This window comes from Vipera ursinii (genome assembly GCF_947247035.1).
Source record: "Vipera ursinii genome assembly, chromosome: 8".
Classification (NCBI taxonomy): domain Eukaryota; kingdom Metazoa; phylum Chordata; class Lepidosauria; order Squamata; family Viperidae; genus Vipera; species Vipera ursinii.
The window spans coordinates 22494598-22518754 of NC_139519.1; the positions used below are offsets into that span (position 1 = coordinate 22494598).

Sequence of the window (24157 nt, forward strand, 5' to 3'; positions counted from 1 at the left end):
ACAGCTGCAGTGATTCACTTAACAGTGGCAGCAAGGTAGGTCATAAAAGGAAAGCGGAAGCCAGTGCAGCTTGTGCACAGAGATGTTACACAGGCACCCCTCGGGGACCCCCATTACTGTGTGTGCTTCTGCATTCTGGATCAGCTGAAGTTTCTAGGTGGTCCTCAAGGGCAGACCCATGGCATGGCAGTCCTTTAGATTCTACATCTAGATCCTTGATTTAAGCTGGCCCTTAAACCATCCAAAGGTTTGGGTTTTTTTTGTTTTTTTTGGAAGGAAGCCCTGGAATGGAGGGACGGAAAACAGAGAGATCGCTTCTAGATCATCGTCCACTCAATGTTTTAATCATCAACAATAAAATCCCAACAAAAATAAGTTAAGGGTGAAGGCAACTCATGAAAAACATCCCAGATCTTGCAGAAGTTCATGAAACTCATCGGCTTGTCCTCCCGGACCACAAGTAAACATGGAGAGAAGAGAACGGAGGAGCAGAAGAGCTCGTGGTGGTGTTCCTGCAACCCCGAAGGCCGACGGGGATATACGGGGCTTCCTCGTCAGACAATATGGAGTGTTTTGAACGCAGCAACCACCTGCTTCTCCTTCTCGTGCCTGTTTTGCAGGGATTCCAGAGAGGAGATGGGAGGAAGATTCTCTCCGTTTAAAGTCCGCGCCAGGTTTTTCTCCTCTTTGGACTCTTGCTCTGACGATCTTGACACAAAAAGCCGAGGTTTGGGAATTGTCTTGGCGTATTCAAGGGCCTACGGAAGCAAGGAAACAAGGCCACAAGAGTTGGTCTGAAAAATCTCTAAGCCCGGTCCATTTCCAAGAAAGAAGCAGTAGGTTCCTTCACGTCAGCATCTCCACAGATTCTTCCCCCAACTAAAGAACAAAACAACCCTGATTTTTTTTTCTTTTCAACGAGCTCAAATTCCAGATTTCAACTTAGAATAAAACCATGGTAGGAAAAAAATGGACCAGAAGGGAAAAATTTAAGAAGACATATAACTAGCAAGTAAATAGAGCCATGGTGGTGCAGTGGTTAGAGTGCAGTATTGCAGATTAACTCTGCCCACTGCCAGGAGTTCGATCCTGATGGGGCTCAGGGTTGACTCAGCCTTCCATCCTTCCGCAGTCAGTAAAATGAGGACCCAGATTGTTGGGGGGGGGGGACGGGGACAATATGCTGACTCTGTAAACCGCTTAAGGAGGGCTGTAAAGCACTATGGAGTGGTATAGAAGTCTAAGTGCTACTCCTATCTGCTTTACAAGTTGCACAATGGATATAAAGAAGGAGTAACAAAATTATTTGGTTCTCTGTACTCATAGCAAGGGAAAGTTTATAACTTCTCTGCCTTCTCTTACCACTGAGATCACTGTAGGACAGGGCTTTTCAACCAGTGGTAAGGGTATCACCTGTGGTACATTGGCACCTGGCAGGTGGTACGCGACCATCCTAGAAAAGTGGTAGCGGGGGAAGAGAATGAGCTGAACCACTGGCAGCACCACACAAGCCTGAGCGAGAGACGGCTGGAGCTGCAGGGCTGTCAGGGCTCAGTGGAAGCGCCAGGATCAGCGCCTGGCTCCAGCTGGAGCTCGGCGCTGATCCTGGTGCTTATGCTGAGTCCTGAAGAAGCACCAATCAGCTGGAATGTTGCAGCATCTCCAGGGTCTTGTGATTTACATTCAGATGCTTGGTAACTGATTCATATTTATCACTTTTTTCCTTTTTTTGTCATCAAGTTTTGGACACCTTGCTAGGCGCCTGGTGGTACCCAGATGTTGCCATATCCTAAAAGTGGTACAATGGTTGAAAAGCCCTGCTGTAGGAGACTCCAATCTCCTGCTGCTCCACTCATACATTTGGTAGGACTTGTTCTTAGTGAATTGGCATCCAGTTGGCAACCTTTTGAGCTGGTAGGCTTGTTATATAATCATGTCGGAAGGTACATACATGCCCCTTCCGTCATAAGTGGAAATTCAGCAAGATTTTTGAAATCACGCTCCCTTACGATTTCAACCCAGAAGGTTAAAACTAGAGAAATTGTAAAAAAATTATCACGAGGAAGAAAGGAACTATGTCTGGATCACACACAAGTTTGGTGAGGAAAGCGATCGAAACCCAGGTGATTCATGTCGAGACAGAGAACCAGGGGGATTTTGATCATTCACGAGAAAGCTCAGCCTTGGTCCTTGAAGACCACTATTTCTCAGACTTGGCAATTTGATGAAGGGTGGACGTCAACTCACAGGATTCCCCAACCAGCACGGGGAATTCTGGGAGTTGGGATGTCCACACATCTTTGAGGTGCCAAGATGGAGAAACGCTGCTCCAGACAGTCTCCTGCTGGCCACGTTGCTCTGCTGGTTTTCTTACCTTCTGCCTTGAGACCACTGATTTTTCCTCCGTTTTCAGCTGAGGTTTCCGTGCACTTGAGATGTTCTTCAGATTTTGTTCGTTTACTTGCTTGGCATATACTTTTTGGTGCTTCATCTTTTCTGACTGTCAAAGGACAAAGAGGAGGATTTCAAGGGCAGGCTGGAGACAAGTGTTTAATGTATTTTATTTAAAGCGTTCAATTTGCACGGATGCCTATCTCAAACGAGTCGAAAAGTTCAAATGTGACCTTTAGAAGGAAGTGTGGCAGGTGGATGGGGTGGATTCTAAACAGGGGGGGGGGGAGAACCCCAGATGTTATAGACTCTTGCTATGCAAGACAAAGCTTTTTAGCCAGGCGAGATTTTATGAGCGATTCTCCCCTGAATTTCTTAAAGAAAAGGTAGCGTGCGAATATGAGGATTCCTTGGTTAGGCTATGATTTACTGTTAGCTTGTTTGCCTGAGCTGGTAGATCTTCGACTGGGGCACTGTCTCTCTTTTCCTGAATTTCTTGCAAATTAGACAGATGGATTGAACCAACGTTGTACTATTCTTCACTAATAGTATGAGAGATTGTGGGGTCCTTGACGCCCTCCAAGCTTGACGGTTTTCTAGCAGACATTTCATTACCAAAGTAGGCAGCAGCATCACTGCTATCAGAGATTCTTTGCCTGTTCCCTTCTTCCTGATTTTAATTTGGTAACGCAGCCCCAAACCCTTCATTTGTGAAGTTCTGCAGGACGGACACAACGAAAGAAGAAGATATTCACAAATGCCACTCCTCTTACTTTTTCCTTGACGGTTTCGTAGTCAGGTCCAAGGCCACCCAGCCTCACGTCCATCTTCACGTAACCTTTTGCCCTGGAGCCCTGAACAAAGAAGTTGCGTGAAGTTTTGAAAGAAATAATGGGGACCGAGAAAGAATCAACTACAGGAAGAGCACACAAAACAGAGGGAGAATCATTGGACGAGGAACGTCACAAGCCGGATGTTTCTGTGCCTGCAGAACCAAGATCAAGGGCCACCTTAGACATGATGGGAAATGGTAGCTTTCTTATTATGTGTGTAATTGGAGGCTCGCACACCTGCCCTCCCTTCTCTTGAGCTGCAATAAGGAAATTACCACTATTAAGTATTTGCTTTGTTTTTAAAGTAATCAGTGTTCTCTGTGGCCGCCAAGCTGAGGGAACTGAGATTTCTTTAAACACTAACTAGAATTCTACACCTTGATCTTGGCTTGTTCTTATTCACAACAGTTTAAACAGACTACAGGCTGAAGCACTCAGGATCTCACTCATCGTGGGGAAATGTAGCTTGTTCAAAACCTAGAGGAGCTTTCGATCTCCTCCTGATCTCAATCTAATGAGCCAACCTAATGTCTGTCTGTCTAACTATCATCTCAAGGAGACAAACATATCCAACATAACTTCTTCCTCTTACACAACAGCTCGGTGGGCTGGGCTGGGCTGAGAGAGTGTGAGGCTGGTCCAGACTCACCCGGCTGGCTTTCATATTATAGGTAAAGGTAAAGGTTCCCCCGCACATGCGTGCTAGTCGTTTCCATCTCTAGGGACCTGTGCTCATCTCCGTTTCAAAGCCAAAGAGCCAGCGCTTGTCCGAGGACGTCTCCGTGGTCATGTGGCCGGCATGACTAGATGCCAAAGGCGCACGGAATGCTGTTACCTTCCCACCGGAGTGGTCCCTATTTTTTTACTTGCATTTTTACCTGCTTTCGAACTGCTAGGTTGGCAGAAGCTGGGACGAGTAACAGGCGCTCACTCTGTTACGCAAAACTCGGGATTCGACCCACCAAACTGCCGACCTTCTGATCAACAAGCTCAGCGTCCTAACCCACTGAGCCACCGCGTCCCTTTCATATTATAAGGCTACATTAAAACAATATAGCAGTCCCAAAGAGTACAAATAAAGGAGGATGTGAGGGCTCGCCTTGGTTTTCGCTCTGAGTTTTCCTGCAGCTGTTTCATTACCCAAACTAGTTAACCTCATCTGTGCGAGCAAGTTTGGGTAATGCAGTGGCTGCAAGAAAACCCCCAAGCTCAGAGAATGCATCAAGGGCTCCTTGAAAGCACACACCTCCCGCCGTCTATTTTTGCAGCCTGAGAAATTGCCGAGGGTCCCTTCTGAGCCTCTTTCTCAACCCTGCCGTCATGCAGCCGAAGGTGACGCCTCCTCTTATCTGACCATTGCGCCAAGGCAGCAACAGCCTTTGACCCCTCTCCCGAGGTCTTTTCTCCATCTATATATTTTCTACATATATATTTACTGTTCATTCTGCAAAACCACCGACAATCAGAAACTCTTGCGATATCTACAACTGGGGGGGGGGGTGTCTTCAAACTTGGCCCTTTCATGACTTGTGGACTTCAACTCCCAGAATTCCTCAGCCAGGCACACGGTGATGCCTCCTAACTCTTCCCTTTTTATTTTCCCTGTGTCGAGCTTGCTTGCTTTTATTATCGGTGTGTTCTAAATAAGCTCTGCAACTGGAAGTAACCAATTGCTGTGTGGGTGGAGTTTGTTTGATCCATGGATATCATCTGAAGTAATTGTGTTGATTGGGGTCAGTGAAGCTATAGGTCTGGGACTTGCTCTGGCTATTGACGGGTGATGTTCTAAGTCAGGGGTCTTCAAACTTGGCCCTTTCGTGACTTGTGGACTTCAACTCCCAGAATTCCGCAGCCAGGCGTGCTTCTGGGAGCTGAAGTCCACAAGTCACGAAAGGGCCAAGTTTGAAGACCCCCTGATCTACAAGGTCGCCGCGGTTATGCAACACAAGAGAAAGACTGACGCGCCTCCCTGGCTTGCTCCGTTTGTTACTCTCTCTTTGCTCACCTTCCGATTCCCTTTCTTTCCTCTCCTCTCCTTTTGCTTTTCCATCTGGAGCAAGTAGCCCTCGGAATTGCTGCGGCTGAGGACGGGCTGGGTCTCTTCGCCGCTCTCCAGGTGGAGCTGCGAGTCGCTCTCCCCTCTCTGGATTATGGGGGGAAACATGCTAGCCAGCTGATTCCTAGCGAGGTGGTCATCCGCCAGCTGAGAGAGTTCTCGGTGATGCCGTTCTACTGCCTGGATGAGCCGTGCCGTGGGGGAAAGGGTTCTTTTCACCGGGCGAGGAGCAGGTGGCTGTGATGACCTCAAGTGACAAGGGCAAGTCAAGAGGAGTGCCGGGGAAAAAAAGACACGGAAGCAATGAAAAGGGACCAACTTTTGTGAGCAGCTTACAATGCAGTCCCCCTTGTCCACGTGCACCCCTTCAGAACCCGGCAACCCAAATGATCCAATGGTGGCGGTGTTCCCACCGGACAAGTCCTCTCTTCCAACCCCGTCTCTAGTTTCCAGTCTATCTTTGGATCCTGCCTATGTATATTTTTCAATATCCTTCGTATTCTGACTTCTTTGCCTTGTATTCCAAGGCAGGGGTCTCCAACCTTGGCAACTTGAAGACCTGTGGACTTCAACTCCCAGAATTCCCCAGCCTGGGAGATGAGGTCCACAAGTCTTCAAGTTGGCAAGGTTGGAGACCCCTGTCCTAATGTATCCCTTCCTGTAATCATCGCTCATGGAGCACCATTCCCATTGTCAACCACCTGAAGCTACCTGAAATGTCTCCAGCCGTTTCCTCTTCCTGCCTTTCCAGCCAGAACTGCTCCCCAAACACCTGTATGGCCGCTTCCCACCCATTCTTCATCTCAGAACTCTATTTTTCCAGAAAGCCTCGGCTATACTGACCTTGTCCAGAAAGCCTTGGCTACACTGACCTTGGCTGAACGGGTGGACCAATAAAACAAGCAGGTGTCAATAGATCATCTCACTGAGTACGTCTTAAAACAGCATTCATAAAACATTATCTTTACCCTGAGTAATCAAAAGCATAGTTGTTAGGGATCTCTTCTGTAGAAATGTGGCAGGGTTCCCAAGATGCAACCGCTCCGTTTACCGACTCTTTCTGGCCAACGTTGTGAGCATAGGAAACACGCTTGTGCCCTAATGGATTCCAGCGCTTGCCATGACAGGGGAAAGGCTCTGAAACAGTACACCTGTAGAAGTATGGGTGATGGAGTCCAGAGATGTTTTCAAGGCCGGCTTGGCACTTTTCACCTGCACATGGTGAAGGAAACCCTGGAAAGTTGTGGTAGGAACTCCGCTGAAGAGGTTTCCCAGCAAAGGTTAAATTCGTGGACCGTTTCTTGGCATGGTGCTGGAGAAGGTAAGGAGCCTGGGCAGAGAACAGAGGGCTGTTTTCACTGGAGTGATCTGCAATGGAAAGGCAGGCAGGTGGATAGAACTCACCATGCAGAGCACATCTGGTGTCCTGCTCCACCTTGGATGTTTCTCGGTAAGCAATGGAATCTGGACAAACATTCTCAGGTTCTAACAGATTGTTACCACTGCTGGGCTGGCTTCTTAGTTCCACCTGGGTTCCCAAGGGATGTTGGGTGGAAGGCTTGCTTAAGGGGGTCACTTCTTTCAGGGACGCAGCTTGGCTGGAGCTCACGCCATCCGTCGGAGACCTGCATGCAGACTGGTGAGCCTAAAAGGAGTCAATCACATGGGAAACTTAGATTCTGTTCTAAGTTGGTTGGGTAAAAAGCATGTCCTAAGACAGCGGTCCCCAACCTTCGCAGCCTGGCGGAGGAGGGAGAGGTGAACTAAGTCACACAATCTTGATCGGGCTCAAGGTTGACTCAGCCTTCCATCCTTCTGAGGTCAGTAAAATGAGGACCCAGATTGTTTGGGGACAAATATGCTGACTCTGTAAACCACTTAGAGAGGGCTGTAAGGCACTATGAAGCGGTATATAAGTCTGCTATTGCCTTCCTTCCTTCCTTCCTCCCTTTGGTGACACAGTGGTTAGAATGCAGTATTGCAGGCTGACTCTGCCCACTGCCAGCAGTTTGATCCTGACTGGCTCCAGGTTGACTCAGCCTTCCATCCTTGTGAGGTCGGTAAAATGAGGACCCCGATTGTTGGGGGCAACGTGCTGACTCTATAAACCGCTTTGAGAAGGCTGGAAAGCACTAGGAAGTTGTCTATAAGTCTAAGTGCTATTGCTATAAAAAGACAGGAAACTTTGAGTAGACTATGGATGGTATTTTATTCTTACAATAAGCCAAGGAGACAGACTGAACCGAGTGGGCTAGAGAGAAAAAGCTGGGTGCTCCAAAAAGCATTTGAATTTCAGAGAAGAGAAATATAAAATGACTGACGGGGAGAAAAGCCCCATGCTTTAGCACAATAAACACCTTTAATTTAAATGCTCCACTTCTGAGCCCTATGCAGGTGTTTATATAAGCCCTGAAAGTAGTCTTTTTGCAAACTGGTTGACATCATATACTTCACTTAATTAGGAGGACTTGGGTTTAGGGGATTTTGATACCAACCCTCAGAACATCTCTCCGGCCCTAATAGGATTTTATTCTTGAGGTGATTAAGAAATGTTTGCTTGCTTTAGCTGTCTAAGCTAAGAAGCTCGGTCTTTGAAGGAGAACATTCCTAGCAGAAGAGCCTGTTTGTAACCAGGAATAAAATCAGGGGTTTTGAATCTGAAACAAGGGAGACTCTCTCTAAACTCTGTTTTGGAAATCTGTTCAAGGGGAAAAATATTCTGTAACATTGCGTTTGCCTTCAGTGCATGGAGTAAAACAGTGTCTGGATTATACAATGGCGTGTTATCGTAGCGTGATTCACCCAACCTGCTAAGCTATCATTCTATTTGTTTGGGGTTTGCTTAGTGTGTGAAGTCAATGCAAATGAAGCTTCAGATAGTCCTCAATTTACAACCACCATTGGGCACAACATCTCTGTTGTTATGTGAATTCTTGTGCCCTCTTTCCCCAAGAGTCTCTCTTTATGTAAGACGGGTATTCTTAATTTTTTTCCCCTTCTTAAATTTATGCATAACAGAATAGAGAGGTTTGCGGTTTGTAAATTTGTTTTTTTTTTTTAAAAAAGAGAGAAAGTCTATTTACAGCGTCCATGAGTTTCCAGTCATAAAGCAGGAGAGAACTGTGTGGATTTAGCTTCCTGGCTCTCTTTCTAATGCAATGCAACCCAACCCAACTCAACCCAGCACAATCTAACCCAACTGAATTCAACGCTAGGTAGAGGTAAGGTTCGAGACACGGGGAAGAAAACAGCAATCTAGTCATGAGATGGATTAATCCTTTTGGCCAAATCAAATGAGTTTAAATCTTAGAATAGAACGGAGAGTAAGCAACAGTAAATTCTTCTGCCCTCTTTCCCCAAGACGGGTCTTCTTATTTTTTTTTCTTCTTAAATTTGTGCCTAACAGAAGAGAGAGGTTTGCGGTTTGTAACTTTTTTTTTCTTTTCAAAAAAGAGAGAAAGTCTATTTACAGCATTCGCGAGTTTCCGGTCATAAAGCAGGACGACTGTTTTTCTCTTCTGCCTTCCCTTTGCAATCCTGTCCTGCACTATCTTGGGGTGGCGGTGTTACACGCCCAGGCAGTTCTCGACAATTGAGCCCCAAATTTAGGTTGCTACGTGAGACGTTCGTGAAGCGAATTTTGCCCCCTTTACGACCTCTCTTCCCATCAGCTCTTAAGTGAATCGCTGCGGTTGATAAGTTAGTAATCGGGTTGTTAAGTGAATCTGGCTTCCCCCGTTGATTTTTGCATGTCAGAAGGTGGCAAAAGGGGATCACGTGACTTTGGCACACAGCAACGGTCACAAGTACGAACCAGTTGCCAGGCATCTGAATTTTGATCATGTGATCATGGGGCTCCTACAAAGCTCGTAAGTGTGAAAAACGCTGGTAAGTCCTTTTTTTCCTCGTGCCGTTGTAACTTTGAGCGGTCACTAAATGAACTGTTGTAAGTCAAGGACTGCCTATGCGTGGAAACCAGGATGTGCCTCCAATTCAGCATGGTTTACTCAACAAGCCATGGTTAAATCATCTCTCTGGACAGAGGTACAAAAAGTATCCCTCTGCCAATTCTACTTCGGTCGTCCAGAGTTCCCTTCCCATAACTAGAATGAGGTCAATTTTTTTTCCAGCCTTTTCATTGCATTTTTGGGAGGTATCCAGACACAAAATGGGTTCCTTAAAGACTTGCAGGGGCTGCTGGCTCCAATTGCACTCCTTAACATGCCAAAATTTACCCTGCAAAAGCAGGGTTTGTTCCTACTTATTTTTGGAGTGTAGTCCTCAACCCCGGGACGCGGTGGCTGAGTGGGTTAGGAGGCTGAGCTTGTCGATCAGAAGGTCGGCAGTTTGGCGGGTCAAATCCCGAGTGCTGCGTAGTAGAGTGAGCGCCTGTTACTCGTCCCAGCTTCTGCCAACCTAGCAGTTCGAAAGCACGTAAAAATTCAAGTAGAAAAATAGGGACCACTCCGGTGGGAAGGTAACAGCGTTCCGTGCGCCTTTGGCGTCTAGTCATGCCGGCCACATGACCACGGAGACATCCTTGGACAAACGCTGGCTCTTTGGCTTTGAAACGGAGATGAGCACCGGCTCCTAGAGTTGGAAACGACTAGCACGTATGTGCGGGGGAACCTTTACCTTTACCTTAGTCCTCAACCCACCACACAAACTTTGGTGCAAACCTTGAACCAACAGAAGGCAACAGGTTTTTTTTTTTGTGGAAAGCAAACCAACCCTTGAAATCTCAGGGATTTGTATCTGAGACCAGACAGGGGTTTTATTTGGGTCTTGATTTTGGTAGCACCTGAGCTAGGGGCAAGGATCTCTTCTAGCCCCAGATTCAACTTTGACCTCCGGCTAGTTATAATCAGTGTGCCATGTTTTGTCATCTCATGGTATATGCTCTTCTTTTCTGAAGAGAAACATTTGTGAGATTACCAACTTGTCTTCGTTACAGACATCAGAAGCGGAAAACCTCTGCTTCATGAAAAAAAAAGCAAATGAGATTTTATTTGAACTGAACAAATCTAAGGACATGCTTGGTAAGTGGTCCATCTCTTTAAGCCCGAGGACTGTTCACTGGCGGCCTTCAGCTCAGCACAATGCTTCAAAACAACAGTTAGGAGGGGGGGGGGGAAATCAGTCCAAGAAGGTCTTCCCTTAATTGAAACTTCTTGCATCAATAGAACTGTACCGGGACTTGGACTTAACGGGAGAAAGAAGAGAAGGGAGAGCATGTAGAACATGGTTCCCAAGTTCCATCTGACCCCTTGCCAAAGGCCATCCTGGGGTCGAGTCTACCCACACTGGAAGCCTGGCCTGGGCTTACAGATGCACCACACAATTTGGAGACAGGGAACTTAGAAAGGAAGCTTTGCCTAATTTCCGCGCCGTTGACCAGCGTCTTCTCCTGTAGGAATGCCTTGAGAGGAATCCTTTCTCCACAACTCCTGGTTGAATCTGGCGTATTCCATCTTTGGTTCTGCTCTGTCCATTTTGGGGGAGTGTTACCGCAGCGCTCGTGGACAGCCAACCGGAATCTTGAACTTGGTGTACCATTTATTTCCAGCAAAGGATCCAACCAAATCAAATCCGGAAATAGCAAATCCGTGTTCCCGTCATCCCAAGATAAGTGTTAGCGTGCTTCGCAGAAAGTCAGAAGCTGAGCTAGATAGGCTAAGAGCGGATTTGGTAACACCAGTGAGGCCATTCCATCATTGAATTTGATTAATTTAATGCTTTTGGCGGGGAGGGGGAATGAGGGTGGTAAAAAAGCATAGAAGGTAGCCTGGGGAGGTGGAAGTCAGAGCAACTGGATTTCAGGACTGTCAGAGATTGTCCTCTTCTGTGGTAGGAAGAAAAACCCGTGTTTTGACCATGGTCATCAGTAGAAAGTTCAGATGATGCTCTAGATCAGGGGTAGGCAACCTTGGCTCTTTTATGACTCATGGACTTCAACTTCCAGAATTCCTGAGCCAGCCATGCTCAGGGAAAAGAGAGGTTTCCAAGCTGAGTCATGCTGGCTCAGGAATTCTGGGAGTTGAAGTCCACGAGTCATAAAAGAGCCAAGGTTGCCTACCCCTGCTCTAGATGGATAGAAGAAGTCTTTCACCCTGGTCTTCCACTCCAGCAGCTGGTCTGCTGGATCGGTCTCTGTCCCAAGGTTAGGAATCCTCCTGGCCCTCGGAAAGCGCCATCAAAGCTGAAAGAGATTTTGTGGTTCTGGTTGCGGTGGGTGTGTTTTTGAAGTTAAAGCTTCGTCAACTTCCAGTTAAGGCTTCAGGCAATACTCCTCATGAGGTGAGATGGGGATCTCCCAGGGGTAGGACACAAAGCCTTCCAGCATCCATTTAATCTTTGCCTGCATTGACCGCCTCTATTTTATCCGGCCTTCGCCCTAGGCCTTCTTTGTTAACCACACCGGCATTGGGGTTGGAGAATATGCACTCAGAGTAACTGCTTAATGGTACTTATTAAAGTCACATATAGAGCAGAATGTTTTAGTGAAAGGTTTAGCCCCGGGGAACCTCGATTCCAGGTGGCAAGACGATAACTTGTTAGCTGGACCTTTTCTCTAGTGATTAATGCTTGTCTGTAGTGACTCTTATGCCGAGTCCTGTGTATCCAGCAGCTGTTGGAGTAAGGCCATTATTGCGCTGCTTGGATGGATCAAGCTGCTGGTAAAATAAAATAAAATGTGAAAAGGAAATACAGATGTGGCCATTTGAGCACACAGATGTACTGGACTTGTTTGGGGCTGTGTGTGAGTGTCCCATTTATTTCTATTTTCCTTTATTTTACCGTGTGCCACCAGTCTGTGTCCACACGTAAACTGTACACTGATTAGGAGATTCTAGATGGCTTTAACCCCAAAATACAACTTTAAAAAGATAGCGTGAGCAGTTTTAAAGCCAGCTTCAAAGCTGAGCAATCCATGTTCGTGAGAATTGGATCCTGTTTACGATTCGTATTTTGCCTTCTGTGGTAGATCTTCTTTGCGCTCTTCAAATGTTAGGGTTTAAGAGGCTCTGATGGGTGAGTTTTCTTTTCCTGTAAGCTGGTAAAAAGCTTAGTACTTAGAATAAAGAAAAGTCAGCAAGCTAACTTTGAAGATTGGGTCCTAAGTTATTGACTGTGACAAAGAAATGTTTCTTAGTTTTGGCCTCACCTCATCAATGGCATCATATGTAGGGTTAACTGGCCAATGAACAAAAAAAACCCACTTAGAATTAAATGCGGTAGACTTGCACAGCGTCCTTGTTGAGCTAAAACTATAGCTGAAAATCAGGCAAATGATACAATCAAGACACTAAAATAAAAGTGAATTTGAAGACCTTGGGCAAACTCTAAAATCTTTGCTTGGCACTGTGCCTGAAAAATGGCACCAGGCAAACATTATAGAAACCAGAAGCCGTTGCTAAAATATCTTGTTTTATACCTAAACTCTGTGGATTGTGTATCCCAGGAAGAGCCTCAAGTGACGATGTCAAGGTTCAGAAGAAGATAATCGGAGATTTTGGACCATGAAGAATTCAGAAATTTAATGCATTATCCGAAATGAGCATGAAAGTATGGTGTAGGCTACGGAACATTGTGGATGATAAATACTAACGAAATAAATTTCAATAATGTCTGGGGCCATGTCTCACGTCCATAGCAACAGAAACGTATGGATGGAGAAGTCTAGTTGGGGACAGCTCCCCTTGGAATAACAGAGCAAAACAGAGCTCTTTCTAAACGTTCAGTCATTTCACACACATGCTGGAGCAAAGTTTGTGTAAAAAATGCCGTATGAAACAAATCACAGTTGGCTGCCTTTGCACAAGAGCCTACGTTTATTATCCATATTGGCTGAATGCAACCAGCATGCTGTATTTACTAACACATTTTGATTAAGTGTGATGTAATGTGTCTCTCCAGCTAGGAAGTCTTCATAATGTGCCAAGATCTCAAATGGACGACGATGTGCCCAAGGGGCACCCTTTGCAAATATGAAACCGAGCAAAATCCAACGTTGCGACTTTTTTTTTTAAGCGCGTCTATGGGCCTAGAAACAACCCTCCCATCGAGCTGCATTGATCCAAATGTTAATTAACAACTGAGCCAATCGGTTGCAACACAGAGGAAAGCAAAAAACCCAGGATGAAGATTTGAACTTTTCCAGGAGAGGTTTACAGCTAGGGAGAGGAAGGGAAAAAACAACAACAAACCAAAACATGTTTGTGCTTCTTGCGCAACTCAGCCGTTGTGTGCCCGGCTGGTAGAGCATACTTCTGCATTAGCTCTTTGAAAAGAAGACAGGGGCACAACTTCGACCCGCAATTTTGTTCCCCCCCCCAAACTGTTCTACTAATGCCAATCAAATTGAGAAAATGATCAAATGAAATTGCATTTTGAGCATCGTAAGCTGTGTAATGTCTCTTCTACTAAATTGAGGCCCGTAATTGCTTCCCTGCTGGAGAAAAAAAAAGAGAGAGACAACAAAGGCTGGCAATCATGAGATGTCATTATCCCGGACCAGCAAACCGGCCTCTGGAAGGGGACTTCAAAGGCTCTGGGTTCTTGAATTGCATTTGGCTGCTATTGTGGAAGCCCGGGCAATCTTGATGAGGTGTTTACACGGAGGTAAGGCGCAGTGGCCGAGAAAGCCTGAGTGCCTTAGTCTAGAGCCATTAAAAAAATGTACATTATGTTTCTGGCTTTGAAGTAAAGGGGATAGGGGGTTTTAGAAGGAAAGCAACTGGGTCGGAGCGCAGCTCCTTTCTCAAAGAAACTCATCCTCATCCTCGGATTCTTAGAGAATCAGGCAATCCTGCCCAAAAGAAGCCGATGCTTGAGAAAAATGCGATGGGAATTAAGGGGACGTTTCGCTTCCAGCCAGGTTTAGACTGCCTAGCGCAGGTGTGCACCCATTTAAGGACGGGGCCGTAGCCGTCATAATGGGAGAGCGCTAATAGAAGGCTCTTCCCCAAAGGCTGAAAGATGCTTTAGCCGAGCGAGCGTTGCTTTTTGTGCAGTGCAGAGTTGTTGTCTTGAGGGCGCCTTGTCTTCAGGCAGAAGTCGGCAACGCGGTGATTGCGGGCGCCGAGATGCTCGGCGGTATCTCAAGTCTCAACCCCACCTGGTTTCATGCGCCCTACTGATTTTATTTTATTTTTTCCAATAAATCCACGGAAAGCCAGAAGGCTGCAAGACACCAGCTTCTTATCAGGTCCTGATTTTCCCCCAAAATGCCCCTGGCCTCACAGAGGTTCCCAGACCGTTCTTGGAAATTAAAAAGAGAGGGTATCTATGCCCCCCCCTTTTGGATGGAAGGATAATTTCTAGCCAAGGGCAACAAACTAAAGTATGAGAGAGGGGGGTGGGTGGGTGGGTAGGGAAAGGGTAGCCTAAGTGACGTATTTATTTATATACTATTTTATTTCTTCATTAAATTTTTCTGCCGTCCATCTTCCCTAACAAGTGACTGGGTGGCAATAACATATTTTTATCCTACTTTATTACTGTATAAGAAACTCAAGACTTCATTCCTCCCCCTCCACCCAATCGTTTTAGCCATATAGCAGTCCTTTCTTTCTTTCTTTCTTTCTTTCTTTCTTTCTTTCTTTCTTTCTTTCTTTCTTTCTTTCTTTCTTTCTCTTTTTCTTCTTTCTTCTTTTTCTTTTTCCTTCCTTCCTTTCCTCCTTTTCTCTCTTTCTTTCTTTCTCTCTTTTCCTTCCTCCCTCTCTCTCTTTTTCTTTTTTTCTAGTTTGTTACTAAGAAAGACCTCTCAAAGGGAGCCTTTCTGTGAGTATACCTACCACGCGCTCTCAACATAAACAAGGTTTTTGGAATTTTAAGTTGGGGGAAGAAATTGCCAGCTTCCCCTGAAACCATACACTCCAGCCTGATCTGTGCTTACTGTGATTTTATATTTGCCAGCCTTAAAAAAAGAAGCACCTGCGCTATTCAGCAGCACAACACCCCCCCCCCCCCCGGCTTCATCTCGGACTCCTTACGCAAGATGGAAGACTAACTGTGAAGCAGACTAGGTCACCTCTTTTACCTGGATAGCATGTCTGAAAACTGGGAAGCTCGCTGCGAGCATTTGCAAACGGATCCCCTACCAGCACGCCCAGTGATGATAAAGCAAACAGGGAAAATCTTCCCCACCTCTTGACTTCCAAGATCCTCTCTCCACCCCCACTCCAGGACTTAAATTTAATTTTTGACTTTGCAGATTTTTTTTAGAGAAAATCTAAAAAAAGTCCTATGCAATAGCCACCTCCCCCCATTTTTTTTTTAAAAAAATTATTTTCAAGTCTACGGGACCCAGAAGCATTCTGGTCAATCAAAGGAAGTTAATGCTCTGCTTTTAGCAGGAGGATGCCCGTCCCCCCCCCCCCGCTCCGTTTTTCTAATTAAAACAATCTTACCACAATTACCTTCTCCTGAGACCCTTCCCTCTGCTTCTTGCCGTGGAGCCGAAGGTAGGAATTGTTCTGCTGGGTGGCTATCCCCAGCGTGTGTTTGTTCTTCTCGATGAAGTCTTTTTCAGATCTGGCTTTCGGTTCTTTGAAATGAACCCTGCAGCCAGAGCTGGTCAAACTGTCATGGCTGCCATAATGGTAGATAACGCCCGTTCTTCTTCCTTTCTTCTCTAGCCTGGAAGGTCTACCTTTGCCGTCTCCAGCTTCGTCACCAGAAGGCTTCCAAAATTCTCCATCCATCGCCGAGGAGATATTTCGAGGACTTTCGTGGAACTGGCAGTTTTCAGAGAGGAGCCTAGCCTGGGAAGGAGTGCAGGCCCGGTTAAGGGAAGCCAGGCTGAAGTTTTGGAGTTTCTCCCGATGGGACTCTTCTAATTTGAGAAAGCTTTTTCCTTTCTGACTGTCTTTCCAATTGGGATCGTAGCGCAGCTCGGAATACTTGTCCACCATGCTGCCCTGAGAGCTAAATGCAAAGCAAGGGGCGAAGGAAGAAATGTAAAAGTTGAGCCAAGAGGGTCGCGGTTTTTAACGGCTTTCAAAATCTGAATCGTCTTATTAATTGTCCCAGAATAATAATTCACGTAGGGAGCCGCCCAGAGTCGCCTTGTGGCGAGCTGGGCAGCAAACAAATTTAATAAATCAATAATATATTCATTAATAAGTCATGCCAGTTAGGAGAGATCGAAGGGGGCTTCCTCAAGGGAGGCGAAAGGGCGACATTTTGTTTGTCCTGATCAGAATGCCGTTTTATAGATAGTCCTCAGTTTACGGCCACAATTGGGATTGGAATTTCCATGGCTAAGCAAGGCTGGTTGTGAAGAGACTCACAGCTGATTTTACCACCCCACCACCCCGTTTTTTTAACCATGGTTGTTAAGTGAATCATTGCAGTTGTTAAATGAGCAGTGCAGTCATTAAGCGAATCTGGCTTCCACCATTGACTTTGCTTGTCGGAAGCTGGCTGGGAAAGCTGCAAATGGTGAACACGGGAGATGCTGCAACCACCTGCTTCACAAGCTCCTGAATTCTGATCCTATGTCCATGGGGAATGTTGTGATGGTCGTAAGTGCGAGGACCAGTCACAAGCTGCATTCGAACTGTCACTAAACAAATGGTTGTAAGTCAAGGACTACTTGTACAGTTCTGCACTTCCTCCCCCTTAGAAGCGTCGCAACATCCCCATGGTCATGGGATCAAAATTTGGGTGCACGGCACCCAGCAATCCAGGGACTTTGCTCGTCAGGAGGTTGCAGAAGATGATTACACAACCTTGGGACACAAGTGTGAGCCGGGTCATAGGTGTGAACTGGTTGACAAGCGGCCAAATTTTGATCACATGATCGTGGGGAGGCTGCAAAGGTCGTAAGTCTGAAAAATAGTGATAAGTCACATTTTTCAATGCCGTTGTAACTTTGAACGGTCACTATATGAACTGTTGTAAGTCGAGGGCTACCTGTATAAAAAAGGATGACTGGTCCCTTTTCTGAAGTTGCTAGTGAGTGTGGATATCATAAACACATTACCCTGCGGTAAGATGGGTGGCCAGTAAAAGATAGACTGATAGATAGATAGATAGATAGATAGATAGATAGATAGATAGATAGATAGATAGATGATAGAAAGATAGATACAAAGATAAATTAGATAGGTAGATAGATAGATATAGTAGATAGATAAAGATAAAGGGAGAGATAGGGAGAGAGATAGCTAAAGAGAGAGAGCTAAAGATAGATAGATAGATAGATAGATAGATAGATAGATAGATAGATAGATAAGATACAGTAGATAGATAAAGATAGATAGAGATAAAGGGAGAGTTAGGGAGAGAGATAGCTAGAGATACAGTAGATAGATAGATAGATACAAAGAGAGATAGATAGATATAAAGTGAGAGAGAGAGAGAGCGCTAGATAGAGATAGATAGATAGATAGATAGATAGATAGATGGATGATAGAAAGATAGATAGATACAAAGATAAATTAGATAGGTAGATAGATAGATATAGTAGATAGATAAAGATAAAGGGAGAGATAGGGAGAGAGATAGCTAGAGAGATACAGTAGATAGATATAGATACAAAGAGATAGATAGATATAAAGTGAGAGAGAGAGAGAGCTAGATAGAGAGCTAAAGATAGATAGATAGATAGATAAGATACAGTAGATAGATAAAGATAGATAGAGATAAAGGGAGAGATAGGGAGAGAGATAGCTAGAGATACAGTAGATAGATATAGATACAAAGAGAGATAGATAGATATAAAGTGAGAGAGAGAGAGTGCTAGATATAGATAGATAGATAGATAGATAGATAGATAGATAGATAGATAGATAGATAGATAATACATTAGACAAGTTCGCCTTAATGGACTCCATCTGAATTAGCAGTGCGCTAATTTGGAAACGCATCAAATTAAATTTTCCCTGAAAGGCAAGATCAGGATCCTTCCTGCCTGCTCTACCCAATGCAGGCCCTGCTCTTCAAACAATTAGCATCCTTTCCTGCTTGCGATAAAAACCATTCAATAGCTCCCCACTTTGCCCATCGGAGAGGCATATGGGAAGCGTGCTGTTCATAATGAGTCCCCTTTTCTCTCTTTGCGATGTTTGTCTCCAAGCAGGGCATTAAATGGAACATGTTTATCATTTTTCAATTCGGGCTTAATTTAATCCTTTGAAAACCGCCATTATTTGGCATTTATGTGGCATTAACGCTCCAATGAGCAGAACAAATCCAATTTTCTATTTGCACAGAAGAGGAAAGTTAATGCGGCTCTCGGAACAAGTGAGGAATGTTTTAATTTTGCACTTAGGCAGTTATTGAATAAAAAAGAGACAACCGGTCCATTGGTGCTTTCCCCCCCACAAATCCTTCAAAATAATAATCTTTTCCAGAGTGATACAGTCTAAGATCTCTTGAACATGGCAGCCCTCTGTATGTTATTTGAAATCAATGAAATTTATAGCCATTAACTTGCCATTTATTCAGCTAACTGCTTCTAAAATGATTATCTGCATTTTTTTTTCAACCAGAGGATGAAGAAAATGCTCTTCTATGAGACTGGCCAATGATGAAAAACAGAGAATAACATCAATACAAAAGCAGGATTAAATATAAGGCAAACATACAAATCGGTGAATTAAAAGACAGCTGGTACTGCAAAGGTTCAGAATTAGCCAAGTGGGTTTTATCTGCCTGAAATGGACAACTGGCTTAGGAAAAAAGGAGAAATAGCTGTCTGTAGCAATCCATTCCTGTCCGCATTTAAAATTACAGCCAGTTCTTGTTTAGTGACCAGCAACTCGGTCGTTAAGCAAAGTGATCAGTAAGTGAACGCCATGACTAGGCTTATGACCTGACCTCAGCTTTCCTTTGCTTTGCAGACTTGCGAAGGTTGTAAAGGCCAGGATTGATCGATCATACAGCCCCCTTTTTTTTATCACCTTCGTCGCTGCAGTCGCAAAACAAGCCAGTCACTGAACGAGAGCTACCTGTATTTATTACACACACACACACACACACACAAATTGCTAAGGCTCCAAGGGCAGATCTCAAACACCGGCAGCATGACAGTCTTTGCATCCGAAGCTTTCACTGGAAAGAAAGAGAGAAGAATAAAGGGAGAAGGGGAAATGAAAATAGCTCAGGACAGATCTTAAAAATCCTAGGGCTTAAAATCATGATTCTTTGGAATAAAAACAGGCTGTCAGTTCTGCCTCCGACAGAAGAATCAGCCAGTGCGAAAGAGGTCTCACTACACACAGTTGAGCCCCAAATTTATCTTGCTACGCAAGAGAGTTGTTAAGCGGGTTTTGCCCCATTTTACGACCTGTCTCGCCAAGTGAATCCCTGCAGTTGTTAAGTTAGTAGCCCGGTTGTTAAGTGGATCTGGCCTGCCCCACTGATTTTGCTTGTCAAAAGGTCGCAAAAGGGGATCCCACGGCTTTGGGACACAGCAATGGTCGTTAAGGATGAACCGGTTGCCCAACGTCTGAATTTTGATCAGGCGATCGCGGGGAGCCTTCAAAGGTCGTAACTCTGAAAAACGGTCATTAAGTCCCTTTTTTTCAGGGCCACTGTAACTTTGAACAGTCACTAAATGACCTGCTGTAAGCCGAGGACTGCCTCTCTGAGCTGTTTTAAGGCCAGTTTCAAAGCTCGGCCACGGTCGCAAAAGGGGATTGGGTGACTTTGGGACACGGCAAGTGACATACCGGTAAATACGAGAAGTTGCCAAGCATCTGGATTTTGATCACCTGACCGTGAAGGATGCCGCAAAGGTTGTATGTGTGGAAATCAGTCGTAAGTCACTTTTTCCAGTGCCGTTGTAACTTTGAATGCTCACTAAACAAACAGTTGTAACTCGAGGACTATTTGTAGTCCTATGAATGGGCCCAATCAGCCCAAAAAGAGAAACAAACAACACAGGAGAGACACTGCTTTGTCGGAACCCACCTTCAGATGGTGGGCTCAAGAGATTTATTCTACGGAGATGGAAAAACCCAACTTCACCAGATGTTACAAAGGACCTTATTTACCCTTCATTGTCCGGATTTCTTCTTTCATCCTGCTCCTCGTTCTGCCTCTGTGTTTCCTCTCCATCGGACTCTTCTTCGCTCAGGCGTATGTCTTCCAGGCTGTCCTTGTCCATGCTGTCATCTGCCTCTTCTCCATAGGCCCAACTGACCCGTTCTTGAGTTTCACAGATCTGTCTCTGCAATTCCCACTGGTACTGGGCCTCCTCAGCAAGGCTTTCCGAATCTGACTCGTTCTGATCCAGTCCTTCCGAGGCAGTTTGCAAGAAAGAGTAACGGCGGTGTGCTTCGGTCAAGCCTTTCGGTGTTGGGCTGTTGATGTTCATCTTCCCCCTCTCCAAAAACGGTCAAGCTTAAAGGATATCCGCCCTAGTTTTCTGCAAAACCAACCGTATTTTCAGAATTGCTTCCAATGAGTTCTCGCCTTTAATTCTTGGGTTGTTTTCACTGTATGCGCCCTGAGAGTAAATATCAAAATATTAGAACACATGAAAAATTGACAAACCTTCCGAATGCCAAAATTCTGGCTTTCGAAGGACTGTGGAGTTTAAAAATGTATTCTGCATTTCTTCCGAAAGTGTAAAAGATAAACGGATCCTGGAGAAATCTGATAGGGTCAGAGAGCTGAGAAGGCAGTTATATAAACTGATGATTGACTGATTGATTGACTGACTGAATGAATCCATTAATCCATCCATCCAGTAAGAACTAAATAACTATTATGAGTCAGTATTTAATCCATCGAATAATATTTAAATGACTGTCATGGGTCAATAAAATCAAATAATTAAACAAATGTTATGGTTTATAACTAATCAATTAATCAAATAATAATTAAACAACTGTTTTGGGTCAATACCTAGTCATTAATCAAATAATAATGAAATACCTTATTGATGAATACCTAATCAATCAATCTTTCAATCAAATTAACTCAGCGATATGGATCAATACCTATCCTTTCTGATAGGTTTATCATCGTGCCTTCCAGGGCACAACTGCAGTTTGCGTGCATCTTGTGTGGGTGTGAACGTGCATCCTTCTGCATAATCTTTCGCCATCCCAATACAGGTAGTCCTCGACATACGACACAATTGAGCGCAAAATTTCTGTCGCTAAGGGAGACATTTGTCAAGTGGGCTTTGCCCCATTTGATGACCTTTCTCGCCAAGTGAATCCCTGCAGTTTGATATGTTAGTAATCTGGTTGTTAAGTGAATCCGGCTTGCCCATGGACTTTGCTTGTCAGAAAGTCGCAAAAGGGGATCACGTGACCCCCCCCGGGGCTCAGCAACCGTCGTAACTATGAGTCAATTGCCCAGCGTCTGAATTTTGATCCCATGACCACGGGGATGCTGCATAGGTCGTAACTGTGAAACGCGGCCATAAGTCCCATTTGTCAGTGCCATGTTAACTTTGAACGGTCACTAAACGGGCTGTTGTAAGTCGAGGATCACCTGTATCGTTCCCCTGACAGACCCGGGACACGGCGAGCGGCGATGGCTTGCTTTGCGCCTACGAGATACAGAATTGTCGAATTTGGGCTCCGAGTTGAACTTTTTGTATCTGCACCCTCCCGGGATGGCACCTTTTCCCCAACCTGGGAAGAGGTCCGGCATTGCATCTGGAGGGCACCCAATGGAGGAGGAGGAGGAGGAGAAAAAAAAATAAAAATAAAAATGCTTTTTTTCAGCCTTTGCAAGAAATCTCTCTCACCCCCAAATATGTAAGTGTCCACCCCAGGGGTCTTCAAACTTGGCCCTTTTATGACTTGTGGACTTCAACTCCCAGAATTCCTCAGCCAGCTTTGCTGGCTGAGGAATTCTGGGAGTTGAAGTCCACAAGTCATAAAAGGGCCATGTTTGAAGACCTCTGGTCCACCCGGTCAGTGGTGCAAAGAAAGGCGGGTGGAAGAGGCAATCCTTTCGGGCCTCCTTTTTGGAAAAGGGGCACAGCAGGGCATCTGGGCCCCTGCAAGGCAGGAATCCAACAGGGGAAGCAGAGTCCAGCTGCCCCTGTTGAACCACGCCTTTCATCAGGGCGGGCGACGCGGCTTGCATCCCTCCTTCCCAGCCAGCCACACACCCCCCGTGCACCCCCAGACCGAGCCCCGGCCGTCTCCCCCCCACCCCACCCCGGCTTCGCCCCCCTGACAGAAGCTCCGTACCTTCCACCAGCCGCAGCGCTGCGGGCTATTCACAGAGCGAGCTTCCGCAGCCCCCGCTAAGCCACCGGCGTGGCGCCCTCCTAGCAACGGTATCCAGATGCACGCGCCGCGCCGCCCCTGCTCGGCGCGAACCAACTGTCCGCAAGAGAGGGGGGGGAGAGGGGGAAGCAGCGTTCTTGAGTTTCCGCCTTGGGCGCCGGGAGAATGGTATCGCCCAAGTCTGTTTGCTTTGCTTTGCTTTGCTTTGCTTTGCTTTGCTTTGCTTTGCTTTGCTTTGCTTTGCTTTGCTTTGCTTTGCTTTTTCAAAACCAAAAAGTTTAGGATTAAAGCAGATTGGCAGCTTTCTAATTTTATGAGGAGGGAGGGAGGGAGGAGAAAGATAAGAGAGAGGAGGAGGGAGGGAGAAGGGAAAGGGAAGGAGGGTGGGGAGAAGGAAGGAAGGAAGGAAGAAGGGAGGGAAGGCAACCTCGGCTCTTTTAGGACTCATGGACTTCAACTCCCAGAATTCCTGAGTCAGCAGGAATTCTGGGAGTTGAAGTCCATGAGTCATAAAAGAGCCGAGGTTGCCTACCCTTGGAATAGAGCATGAGGAAGGAAGGAAGGAAAAGGGACGCGGTGGTTCAGTGGGTTAGGACGCTGAGCTTGTCGATCAGAAGGTCGGCAGTTTGGCGGGTCGAATCCCGAGTGCCGCGTAGCAGAGTGAGCGCCTGTTACTCGTCCCAGCTCCTGCCAACCTAGCAGTTCGAAAGCACGTAAAAATGCAAGTAGAAAAATAGGGACCACTATGGTGGGAAGGTAACAGCGTTCCGTGCGCCTTTGGCGTCTAGTCATGCCGGCCACATGACCACGGAGACGTCCTCGGACAAGGACCGGCTCTTCGGCTTTGAAACGGAGATGAGCACCGGCCCCTAGAGTCGGAAACGACTAGCACGCATGTGCAGGGGAACCTTTACCTTTAAGGAAGAAGGGAAGGAAGATGGGAGGGAAGGAAGGGCTGATGATGTTATTCAGTTTGGTGATGAAACGTCTGCAAGAAAACAACCAAGCTCAGAGAGCACCAAGGTTTGCAACAGTTCAACCCTGAACTACAAATATTTTAGGGAGGAAGGAAGGAATAAGAACATAAGGAAGGAAGGTAAGTAAGGGAGGGAGGGATTTTACAGGGAAATTTAATCCAACGATGCTATTTCTGATAATTTTTTTTTAAATCAAATCTACAAGGCCTTTCTTATGGCAGGCCTCCTTTCTTCATTTGGCACATTTGAAGCGAATCCTTTTTCCCCAAAGAAAGTGGTTTTGATGAAAATTGAGCTCCAATTAATATATAAGATAGGTTGCAAACCTCCACAGGACAAGCAGGGGGAAATTTTATCCCCAAACTGCTGCCCTCTCCTGGTTATCTTGATTTCTACTGCTTGGATGTGCTTTAATTTTAGGGTTAGGGCAAGGGTAGGCAACCTTGGGTCTTTTATGACTCGTGGACTTCAATTCCCAGAATTGAAGTCATAAAAGAGCCACGGTTGTCTACCCCTGGGTTAGGGTTACGTCTCCATGAATTCAGAGAGCAAAATGGACCTCGCCAATGGATTTGGAGCGAAATGGTGTGTTTAGGAGGGTGCTGACTTTTCGAGCCTGGCTTATCTGCGTTTCCTGGTAAAATACATGGGAAAATCCCATTGTGGCTATAATCCACTTAGAATATTTGGCAA

General features: G+C 45.7%; 1 protein-coding gene across 1 annotated transcript; it reads right to left on the reverse strand.

The window, feature by feature from the left end:
- Positions 1-336: 336 nt before the first annotated feature.
- On the reverse strand, positions 337-22533 carry JHY (junctional cadherin complex regulator). The gene is made up of 8 exons (XM_083368896.1): positions 22449-22533; positions 20286-20740; positions 15702-16209; positions 6249-6925; positions 5230-5527; positions 3165-3245; positions 2375-2500; positions 337-758 (listed from the first exon to the last, which is right to left on the reverse strand). Exons 2-8 carry the CDS (start codon positions 20606-20608, stop codon positions 555-557), a joined length of 2217 nt encoding a protein of 738 aa, XP_083225022.1. The 5' UTR covers positions 20609-20740; positions 22449-22533; the 3' UTR covers positions 337-554.
- Between the last annotated feature and the right edge of the window lie 1624 nt (positions 22534-24157).